This window comes from Triticum urartu, chromosome 2A (genome assembly GCF_056163025.1).
Source record: "Triticum urartu cultivar PI428250 chromosome 2A, HENAU_Tu73, whole genome shotgun sequence".
Classification (NCBI taxonomy): domain Eukaryota; kingdom Viridiplantae; phylum Streptophyta; class Magnoliopsida; order Poales; family Poaceae; genus Triticum; species Triticum urartu.
Window position 1 is genome coordinate 684,574,397 of NC_141874.1, and position 12,672 is coordinate 684,587,068.

At 41.2% G+C, this 12,672-nt stretch overlaps 1 protein-coding gene and 1 pseudogene across 1 annotated transcript; both read left to right on the forward strand.

The window, feature by feature from the left end:
- Positions 1–8,461: 8,461 nt before the first annotated feature.
- LOC147986717 (uncharacterized) lies at positions 8,462–9,442 on the forward strand. Its single transcript, XM_087540131.1, has 2 exons — positions 8,462–8,800; positions 8,867–9,442. Exons 1-2 carry the CDS (start codon positions 8,462–8,464, stop codon positions 9,440–9,442), a joined length of 915 nt encoding a protein of 304 aa, XP_087396257.1.
- Positions 9,443–10,109: 667 nt separating this feature from the next.
- Positions 10,110–11,009, forward strand: LOC147986718 (uncharacterized; annotated as a pseudogene).
- Positions 11,010–12,672: the final 1,663 nt, after the last annotated feature.

Below are 12,672 nucleotides of genomic sequence, written 5' to 3' on the forward strand. Positions count from 1 at the left end.
TGTTCGGGAGCTCTCTTGCTTCTGAAATCCTCGAATCTAGACTCGGACTCTAGCCGAACGGTTCCACTCCTGGTTATTTGGACAAGAAGCTGGCTCGAACCTGCATACAAATTTGACGGAGTCGCGGAGCTGGAAAAACCTGGCTTCAAGGAAACTGAGAAGCTGGATTCGTAAGGAATTACGGAAGAGTGCCACCACCAAGTGATCGATTGACCGCATAGTTCCCTGGAGGCCACTCCACTAGACGCACGACTCCTCTTTCCCCTTCCCCCAACCCTAGCCGCCGCACGCAGCAGCCATGGCGGACTGCACCTTCAGCCCCGGCGGCTGTCGCTTGTCCATGTTGTGAAGCCATCCCCGCCCTTCTCGCCCTCGTCTGCCGCCGTCGTGGACCGTATCCTCCGTCCCCGACCACCCATCCTCGCCCTCGTCTGCCGCTGTCACCGTCCGGCTCCTCCGTCCCCGACAAGTCATCCCCGTCCTGCTCGCCGTCTTTCGCCGAAGAACCCGGCGGCGGTATCGATTCTCTGCCTCCCCGACCACCTCTTTCGATTTTTCGAAGGTGATGCCCTCTTCGCTGCTGAATGATACGTCTCCGTCGTATCTATAATTTTTGATTGTTCCATGCCAATATTCTACAACTTTCATATACTTTTGGCAACTTTTTATACTAGTTTTGGGACTAACATATTGATCCAGTGCCCAGTACCAGTTCCTGTTTGTTGCATGTTTTTTGTTTTGCAGAATATCCATATCAAACGGAGTCCAAACGGGATAAAAACTGACGGAGATTTTTTTGGAATATATATGATTTTTGGGAAGAAATATCCACGCGAGACGATGCCCGAGGGGACCACGAGGCAGGGGGCGCGCTCCTGACCCTCGTGGCCACCCCGTAAGGTAGTTGATGCCCTTCTTTCGCTGCAAGAAAGCTAATATCCGGATAGAGATCGTGTTAAAATTTCAGCCCAATCGGAGTTACGGATCTCCGGGAATATAAGAAACGGTGAAAGGGTAGGATCTGGGAATGCGGAAACAGAGAGAGACAGAGAGACAAATCCAATCTCGGAGGGGCTCTCGCCCCTCCCATGCCATGCAGGCCAAGGGCCAGAGGGGAAACCCTTCTCCCATCTAGGGAGGAGGTCAAGGAAGAAGAAGACGAATGGGCCCCCTCTCCCCTTCTCTTCCGGTGGCGCCGGAAAGCTGTCGTGGCCATCATCATCATCACCGCGATCTACACCAACACCTCCGCCATCTTCACCAACATCTCCATCACCTCCCCCCTCTATCTACAGCGGTCCACTCTCTCGCAACCCGCTGTACCCTCTACTTGAACATGGTGCTTTATACTTCATATTATTATCCAATGATGTGTTGCCACCCTATGATGTTTGAGTAGATTTTCGTTGTCCTATCGGTGGTTGATGAATTGCTATGATTGATTTAATTTGCTTGTGGTTATGTTGCTGTCCTTTGGTGCCCATCATATGAGCGCGCGCATGGATCACACCATAGGGTTAGTTGTATGTTGATAGGACTATGTATTGGAGGGAAAGAGTGACAGAAGCTTCAACCTAGCATAGAAATTGATGCATACGGTATTGAAGGGGGACCAATATATCTTAATGCTATGATTGGGTTTTACCTTAATGAACGTTAGTAGTTGCGGACGCTTGCTAATAGTTCCAATGATAAGTGCATAGAATTCCAAGTCAGGGATGACATGCTAGCAGTGGCCTCTTCCACATAATACTTGCTATCGGTCTAGTAAAGTAGTCAATTGCTTAGGGACAATTTCGCAACTCCTACCACCACTTTTCCTTCGCTATATTTACTTTATTGCTTCTTTACTTACAACAGCCCCTAATTTTTATTTACATAATCTTTATTACCTTGCAAGCCTATCCAACAACACCTACAGAGTACTTCTAGTTTCATACTTGTTCTAGGTAAAGCGAACGTCAAGCGTGCATAGAGTTGTATCAGTGGTCGACAGAACTTGAGGGAATATTTGTTCTACCTTTAGCTCCTCGTTGGGTTCGACACTCTTACTTATCAAAAACTGTTGTGATCCCCTATACTTGTGGGTTATCAAGACCTTTTTCTGGCGCCGTTGCCGGGGAGCAATAGCGTGGGGTGAATATTCTCGTGTGTGCTTGTTTCCTTTATCACTAAGTAATTTTTATTTGCTGTTCTGAGTTGTTCTATATCTTTAGTTATGGATATGGAACACAAAATACCCAAAAAATTAGGTGTACTTTCTACTCATGGAGATGAGGAACCTCCTAAAACCCTCGATGCTCGTTATGTGACAGAAATTATGTACTACTTTGCTAATCCTAAGAAAACATCACTCAATCTGGTAATGGGAGTAATATTGGATCAATGTGAATACTTTAGGGATTATCGCTTGACACAAAAAGGGAAACTATTATGGGATCAAATTTATATATTGAAGTGGTATGCTCGGCAAGTATGCATGAGATATGATTAAACTTGTTGCTCTTGGATGAAGGCTCCACACCTTCCCTTTTCATGTGAATTTAATGATAATGAAACCTTGGCTTCTTATGCTAATGGTATATATGATTACTATGATGTGGAACAAATAGAAGAATTTGTTGCTTTTAAGGGTGCTTATGAAATTGAATCTTTGTTTGAAAAGTATGAAGCTTTTGATGATGATGTTTATAGGCCTGAATATTTAGCTATCCTAAAATATTGCTATGATAATTATGAATATAATTCCTATATTAATGCTCTTATTGAGAAAGTCTCCGCTGTCCAAGAAGAGACTAATATTTTGCAGGAATCTATGGAAGAAGAAGTTGATGAAACTGTGAGCTCATTGGATGAAAAAGATGAGGTGGAGAGCGAAGAACAAAATGAGGAAGAGCGGATTGATCACCCTTGCCCACCTTCTAATGAGAGTAACTCTTTAACTCATGCATTGTTTAATTCCCCTTCATGCTTATCGAAGGATGAATGCTATGATAATTGCTATGATCCCGTTGATTCTTTTGAAATATCCCTTTTTGATGATGCTTACTATGCTTGTGGCCAAGATGCCAATATGAATTATGCTTATGGAGATGAAATTGCTATAGTTCCTTATGTTAAACATGAAATTGTTGCTATTGCACCACACATGATAGTCCTATTATCTTTTTGAATTCTCCAAACTACACTATATCGGAGAAGTTTGCCCTTATTAAGGATTATATTAATGGGTTGCCTTATACCGTTACACATGATGATTTTGATGAATATAATATGCATGTGCTTGCTGCTCCTACTTGCAATTATTATGAGAGAGGAACTATATCTCCACCTCTCTATGTTTCTAATATGATAAAATTGCAAGAAACTGCTTATACTATGCATTGGCCTTTACTAGGTGTGCATGAATTGTTCTTTTATGACATGCCGATGCATAGGAAGAGAGTTATACTTTGTCATTACATGATATATGTTGCTTTGTGCTTGCTACTAAATTACAAATCATTGCTAATTAAAATTGGCTTTGGTATACCTTGGGATCCGGGTGGATTCACTACTTGAGCACTATATGCCTAGCTTAATGGCTTTAAAGAAAGCGCTTCCAGGGAGATAACCCGGAAGTTTTAGAGAGTCATTTACTTCTGTTGAGTGCTTTTATATAGTTTAAAAACAAAAAAATAAAGAGGGGAACCCAAAACTTTTTCAAAAAGGAAAGTGAAAGTGAGAAAGACAAGCATTGTTGAAGTGGGAGAGCTCCTTGAACTTTGTTCATGCTCACGGCAACTTTGTGAATCTTGATTACAGAAAATTTTCAACAAAAATAATTATCCCCTTGTACAATTCCATTGTATTATAAAAATAATGTGCCAAGATTTGCCTTTAGGATGTTTACTTTGCTTGTTGGTTTGTACGGTGCAGGACAGAAACTTTGGCTGTAGTGCGCGATTTTAATTTTTTTACTGGAACGTCAAATGGCTTTGATTCTTTTTGAAATGTCTTTATATAAAAATTGTTTATTTTTTCTAATTTTTGCAGAATTTTTCAAGTACCAGAGGTATGGTCAATGTTCAGATTATTACAGACTGTTCTGTTTTAGACATATTCTGTTTTTGATGCATAGTTTGCTTGTTTTGATGAAACTATCAATTTATATCAATGGATTAAGCCATGAAAAAGTTATATTACAGTAGACACAATGCAAAAACAAAATATGAATTGGTTTGCAACAGTACTTAGAGTAGTGATTTTCTTTATTATACTAACGGATCTTACCGAGTTTTCTGTTGAAGTTTTGTGTGGATGAAGTGTTCGATGATCGAGAAGGTCTCGATGTGAGAAGAAGGAAGAGAGGCAAGAGCTCAAGCTTTGGGATGCCTGAGGCACCCCAAGTAAATATTCAAGGAGACTCAATCGTCTAAGCTTGGGTATGCCCTGGAAGGCATCCCCTCTTTCTTCAACAAGTATCACTGTGTTTTCAGATTCATTTCGTTCATGCGATATGTGCAATCTTGAAGCGTCTTTTGCATTTAGTTTTCACTTTTCTTTATGCACCATGCTGGTATGAGATAGTCCTTGGTTGATTTACAGAATTCTCTTTGCACTTCACTTATACCTTTTGAGTATGGCTTTATAGAATGCTTCATGTGCTTCACTTATATCATTTGAAGTTTGGATTGCCTATTTCTCTTCACTTAGACAACTGCCATTTGTAGAATGCTCTTTTGCTTCACTTATATTTGTTAGAGCATGGGCATATCTTTTGTAGAAAGAATTAAACTCTCTTGCTTCACTTATATCTATTTAGAGAGATCACAGGAACTGGTCATTCACATGGTTAGTCATAAAATCCTACATAAAACTTGTAGATCACTGAATATGATAGGTTTGATTCCTTGCAATAGTTTTGTGATATAAAGATGGTGATATTAGAGTCATGCTAGTGGGTAGTTGTGGATTAGTAGAAATACTTGTGTTGAGGTTTGTGATTCCCGTAGCATGCACATATGGTGAACCGTTATGTAACGAAGTCGGAGCATGAGGTATTTATTGATTGTCTTCCTTATGAGTGGCGGTCGGGGACGAGCGATGGTCTTTTCCTACCAATATATACCCCTAGGGGCATGCGTAGTAGTACTTTGCTTCGAGGGCTAACAAACTTTTGCAATAAGTATGTGAGTTCTTTATGACTAATGTTGAGTCCATGGATTATACGCACTCTCACCCTTCCATCATTGCTAGCCTCTTCGGTACCGTGCATTGCCCTTTCTCACCTCGAGAGTTGGTGCAAACTTCGCCAGTGCATCCAAACCCCGTGATATGATACGCTCTGTCACACATAAGCCTCCTTATATCTTCCTCAAAACAGCCACCATACCTACGTATCATGGCATTTCCATAGCCATTTTGAGATATATTGCCATGCAACTTCCATCATCATCATATACATGACTTGAGCATTCATTGTCATATTGCTTTGCATGATCGTAAGATGGCTAGCATGATGTTTTCATGGCTTGTCTGTTTTTTGATGTCATTGCTACGCTAGATCATTGCACATCCCAGTACACCACCGGAGGCATTCATGTAGAGTCATATCTTTGTTCTAGTATGGAGTTGTAATATTGATTTGTAAGTAAATAAAAGTGTGATGATCATCATTATTAGAGCATTGCCCCCCCCCCCCCAAAAAAAATAGAGGCCAAAGAAGCCTAAATAAAAAAGGGGGCCAAAGAAGCCCGCAAAAAAAGAAAAAAAAGGGGAAAGGGGGCAATGTTACTATCCTTTTACCACACTTGTGCTTCAAAGTAGCACCATGTTCTTCATATAGAGAGTCTCTTGAGTTATCACTTTCATATACTAGTGGGAATTTTCATTATAGAACTTGGCTTGTATATTCCAACCATGGGCTTCCTCAAATGCCCTAGGTCTTCATGAGCAAGCAAGTTGGGTGCACACCCACTTAGTTTCAGTTTGAGCTTTCATATACTTATAGCTCTAGTGCATCCGTTGCATGGCAATCCCTACTCCTCACATTGACATCAATTGATGCGCATCTCCATAGCCCGTTGATTAGCCGCGTCGATGTGAGACTTTCTCCCTTTTTGTCTTCTCCACACAACCTCCACCATCATATTCTATTCCACCTATAGTGCTATGTCCATGGCTCACGCTCATGTATTGCATGAGGGTTGAAAAAGCTAAAGTGCGTTAAAAAGTATGAACCAATTACTCGGCTTGTCATCGGGGTTGTGCATGATTTGAATATTTTGTGTGGTGAAGATGGAGCATAGCCAGACTATATGATTTTGTAGGGATAACTTTCTTTGGCCTTGCTATTTTGAAAAGACATGATTACTTTATTAGTAGGCTTGAAGTATTATTATTTTTATGTCAAATGATAGACTATTGCTTCGAATCACTCATATCTTAATATTCATGCCATGATTAGATACATGATCAAGATTATGCTAGGTAGCATTCCACAACAAAAATTATTTTTTTATCATTTACCTACTCGAGGACGAGCAGAATTAAGCTTGGGGATGCTGATATGTCTCCGTCGTATCTATAATTTTTGATTGTTCCATGCCAATATTCTACAACTTTTATATACTTTTGGCAACTTTTTATACTAGTTTTGGGACTAACATATTGATCCAGTGCCCAGTGCCAGTTCCTGTTTGTTGCATGTTTTTTTGTTTCGCAGAATGTCCATATCAAACGGAGTCCAAACGGGATAAAAACTGACGGAGATTTTTTTTGGAATATATATGATTTTTGGGAAGAAAAAACCACGCGAGACGATGCCGAGGGGGCCACGAGGCAGGGGGCTGGGGGGGCAGGCACGCCCCTGACCCTCGTGGCCACCCTGTAAGGCGGTTGATGCCCTTCTTTCGCCGCAATAAAGCTAATTTCCGGATAGAGATTGTGTTAAAATTTCAGCCCAATCAGAGTTACGGATCTCCGGGAATATAAGAAACGGTGAAAGGGTAGAATCTGGGAACACAAAAACAGAGAGAGACAGATCCAATCTCGGAGGGGCTCTCGCCCTCCCATGCCATGGAGGCCAAGGACCAGAGGGGAAACCCTTCTCCCATCTAGGGAGGAGGTCAAGGAAGAAGAAGACGAAGGGCCCCCCTCTCCCCTTCTCTTCCGGTGGCGCCGGAACGCTGCCGTGGCCATCATCATCATCACCGCGATCTACACCAACACCTCTGCCATCTTCACCAACATCTCCATCACCTTCCCCCCTCTATCTACAGAGGTCCACTCTCCCGCAACCCGTTGTACCCTCTACTTGAACATGGTGCTTTATGCTTCATATTATTATCCAATGATGTGTTGGCACCCTATGATGTCTAAGTAGATTTTCGTTGTCCTATCGGTGGTTGATGAATTGCTATGATTGATTTACTTTTCTTGTGGTTATATTGCTGTCCTTTGGTGCCCATCATATGAGCGCGCGCGTGGATCACACCATAGGGTTAGTTGTATGTTGATAGGACTATGTATTGGAGGGCAAGAGTGACAGAAGCTTCAACCTAGCATAGAAATTGATGCATATGGGATTGAAGGGGACCAATATATCTTAATGCTTTGATTGGGTTTTACCTTAATGAACGTTAGTAGTTGCGGACGCTTGCTAATAGTTCCAATGATAAGTGCATAGAATTCCAAGTCAGGGGTGACATGCTAGCAGTGGCCTCTCCCACATAATACTTGCTATCGGTCTAGTAAAGTAGTCAATTGCTTAGGGACAATTTCGCAACTCCTACCACCACTTTTCCACACTCGCTATATTTACTTTATTGCTTATTTACTTACAACAGCCCCTACTTTTTATTTAAGTAATCTTTATTACCTTGCAAACCTATCCAACAACACCTACAGAGTACTTCTAGTTTCATACTTGTTCTAGGTAAAGCGAACGTCAAGCATGCGTAGAGTTGTATCGGTGGTCGATAGAACTTGAGGGAATATTTGTTCTACCTTTAGCTCCTCATTGGGTTCGACACTCTTACTAATCGAAAACTGTTGTGATCCCCTATACTTGTGGGTTATCACCGGACCACATCTCCCTGTACATGTTCATGCTCTGCTGCTATATGCTCTGCTGCTATATGTTCAGAAAACAGATGCAGAACATGGTTTGCTGCTATATGTTTAGAAAAAAGATGTAGATGTTCAGTACATGCTCTGCTGCTATATGTTCAGAAAAGATATGTATATGTTCAGTATATGCTATGTTGCTATATGTTCAGTACATGCTCTGCTGCTATATGTTCAAAAAAGACATGAATATTGCTATTGCAGTATTGCTACAAGTTGATTGGCGAGTGCATGTTCTACTGCTATATATCTTCATTGCATTTTCCTGCTAGTACATAATGATAGCAACAACACTTTTACATGTTTTTTTATAGTTAAGCACTCACATATTTTTTATAGTCAAGTTCAGAGCATGTCTTCGAGCATGACTGCTGAGTGGGATGAAAAGAACACTAGGATCGTTACCAACTTGATGGTCACGCAAGTGCGGGCTGGAAATAGGCCAAACAAAATCTTGACCCCTGGTGCATTCGACAGAGTGGCATTGCAATTCAAAGTGAGAACCAAATTGGACTACACGAGCCACCAAATGAAAAACAAATGGGACAAGCTGAAAGCAGAATACACTTTATTCAAGAAGCTCAAGCTAAAGGAGACCGGAGGGGGATGGGACTTTGTTCTCAACACTGTCAAACAAGATAAGGAGTGGCGGAAGAAAGCAAAAAATCGTGAGTTGTCATGTTTATGGATTGCATTTATTTTTAATAAAGTCGTATAACTTTTGTTATTACTAATATTTGTTTGCAATGTATTGTAGGACCTTAAAGGTTGCGGAAAGTTCCAAAAGCGTGGACTACGTAATGAAGAAAACTTGAGCATTATGTTTGAGGACATCACCAGTGATGGCACAGATCATTGGAATCCTTCAACAGGCTTACCTCCCTCCTCTAGTGCAGCAATACCAGATACCATTGATATTGAAGCCATCACCGATGTTGATTTGTTAGAAGATCCCCAAGTGCCACCTTCTCCTGCTATGCCACCTTCTCCTTTCGTGCCATCAACGAATAAGAGGCTTGGAAAAACCATTGATGACAAGCACAAGAAACCTAGGACTGCACAAGTGATGCAGGATGAGATTACACAGATTAAAAACATTGCTAAGGAGTCCCAAGAAACCGTTCGATCATTCATAAAGAATGATGATGGCACTTCTGTTGCCACTACCATGAATGAAGTGCTTGCTTGTGGTATTTTAGAGGGTAGTGATGAACACTACATTGCTACCAAGTTGTTCATCAAAAGAGAGCAAAGAGAGACGTTTCTACACATGGGTGCTGGCACACGTAAAGATTGGCTTCGTAGGAAGTTTGCGATGACGTATGGGAAATAGTTGGTTCCACTAGATGGTTTCTCGTGTCTTTTGTTTATGTATGCACTATTGAACCATTTTATGTATGCACTATCTGGATGATATTTATGTAATGTTGAACCACCATTTTCTATTTGGATGAATTATTGGTAATTGCATGTTCTGGGTACTTGCACTTCTAGGATGAATTATTAGTACTTGCATGCTAGTTGGTATCTAACAAATGCATGATTCTGGATGTGCAGATGTCATCTGATGATGATAGTGATGATGACAACCAATATGAATTGAAGAAAAAAATGATTTGTCTTCATTCCGAGCATATGTCGGTCATTTGTGAAGGAGCAACAAAAATAGTTGGAAAGTATTGCAGTAGTTGGATCATGAAGAATGAGCCTAGGAAATCTATCTTGACAGGATTTGGATGGTTGCAAGAGACTATTGGAATGCCAGGGGAGACCTTTACAATGTTCAGAATGAAGACAAGAGTTTTCTTTGAGCTTCATGACTTGTTGGTGAAGGACTATGGGCTCGGTTATTCTCCATTTGTTAGCAGCTATGAGTCTCTTGCTATGTTCTTGTGGACCTTGGGGGTTGTGAATCAAATAGAAGGACCCAAAACCATTTCAAACATTCAACTGACACTATCCACCACAAGTTCCATGAGGTACTGCGTTGTGTGGTCAGGATGTCTTCTCACTACCTCAAGCCGAAAGACCCCAATTTTCACACTGTGCATCAAAGGATCCTTGGTGATAAACGAGCATATCCACACATGAAAGACTGCATTGGTGCAATAGATGGGACTCACATTAGAACTTCGATTCCAGAAGACAAGCAAATCAGATATATTGGAAGGACAGAAGCAGTCACTCAGAATGTGATGGCAATATGTGACTTTGGTATGCATTTCACTTATGCTTCAATTGGACAACCTGGTTCTATGCATGACAAAAGTGTGCTATTTCATGCAATGCATGCAGACAAGGCCACCTTCCCCCATCCTCCAAAGGGTGAGCATGCGGACAAGGCCCCCTTCCCCCATGACTCAGAATGTTAGAACTCATTTCATGTATGCCAATTCTAACATTCATTCTTCTCTTTATTTTTCATAGACAAGTACTACCTTGTGGATGCTGGCTATCCTAATAGAAAGGAATATCTCGTACCGTACAAAGGTGAAAGATATCATGTGCCTGACTTTCATAGAGGTGTTCCACCCAATACTCCTAAATAGAAGTTCAATAGGCTCCACTCGTCCAAACGCAATTGCATAGAGAGAGCATTTGGAGTGTGGAAGATGAAATGGAAGATTCTTCTGAAGATGCCAAGCTACTCCATTGAAACACAAAAGATGATTGTTGCCGCTACTATGACTTTGCACAACTATGTTCGCTTCCATGATGAAGAAGATATTCACTTTGTACGATGTGACAGGGACCCGGACTATGTGCCAACAATTCCAGAACGATACAAGAAATTTGTTGTTCCTTCTCATGCATCAGATACATCAACTACAGTGGAAAATGGTGAAGACATGGATGTGTTTAGGCAAGAACTAGCTACAGCCATTGCTCTAAGTTGGTGAGGCACTGTTGATAGACACATGTACGTGTCCCTTTTGATTTGCAAACTTATGCAAAACTATGAGGTGAAGCGTTGATGTTAGAGACATGTATGTGCCCCTTTTGATTTGCAAACCTATGCAAAATGTGAGGCGTAAGTAATATGGAACCTGTGTGCAACCTGATGCTCATGCCATGGTATGCATTGTTTCAAAGTCTGCACATTCATTTTGTGTTTAAAACATGGATTTTCTCTTGTACTTGCTCTCGGTTTAGCCTCTGTTACTAGGAAAATCGCTACAAGCAAAAAAAAGTACTACTTTTGTTACCTTGCTCTCTATGCATGCTGAAACTGCTTCTGTATATAGCGAAATTGGAATAGTACAAAGAAAAGGGACAGTACACATCAGCAGTGAACAGGCCAAACATTCATGTACACAATGCAAAGAAAAAAATCATACACCGCAGCCCACTACTGCCCAGGCCTGGCCAACCAAAATGGGTTGAATACACTGTTTCTGGCCTTTTGGCCTGGCCTATCGCTGGCTCCCAGGAGCTGCCGCACCGAACAGATCGCTGGCTCCAGAAGTTCATGTGGGAAGCTGGCTGGTGGAGTTGGGCGCTGGAGTTGAGGATTTTGTAGCTGTGGGAAACTACCGAACACGCCCCTAGTGCATTGGGTCCAATAAAAATCTTTTGTGACAATACTGGAGCAAATGTCTTGGCGAAGGAATCCAGATTTCACAAGAGAACCAAACACATCAAGAGAAGCTTTAATTCCATCCGCGATCAAGTCAAGGAGGGAGACATAGAGATTTGCAAAATACATACGGATCTGAATGTTGCAGACCCATCGACTAAGCCTCTTTCACGAGCAAAACATGACCAGCACCAAGACTCCATGGGTTTTAGAATCATAACTATGTAATCTAGATTATTGACTCTGGTGCAAGTGGGTGACTGAAGGAAATATGCCCTAGAGGCAATAATAAAGTTGTTATTTATATTTCCTTATATCATGATAAATGTTTATTATTCATGCTAGAATTGTATTAACTGGAAACTTAGTACATGTGTGAATACATAGACAAAACATAGTGTCCCTAGTATGCCTCTACTTGACTAGCACGTTAATCAAAGATGGTTAAGTTTCCTGACCATAGACATGTGTTGTCATTTGATGAACAGGATGACATCATTAGATAATGATGTGATGGAAAAGACCCATCTGTTAGCTTAGCATAATGATCGTTTAGTTTTATTGATATTGCTTTCTTCATGACTTATACATATTCCTCTGACTATGATATTATGCAACTCCCGAATACCAGAGGAACACCTTGTGCGCTATCAAACATCACAACGTAACTGGGTGATTATAAAGATGCTCTACAGGTGTCTCCGAAGGTATTTGTTGGGTTGGCATAGATCAAGATTAGGATTTGTCACTCCTTGTATCGGAGAGGTATCTCTGGGCCCTCTCGGTAATGCACATCACTATAAGCCTTGCAAGTAATGTGACTAATGAGTTAGTTGCGGGATGATGTATTACGGAACGAGTAAAGAGAGTTGCCGGTAACGAGATTGAACTAGGTAAGATGATACTAACGATCGAATCTCGGGCAAGTAACATATCAATGACAAAGGAAATGACATATGTTTTTATGCGGTTTGACCGATAAAGAT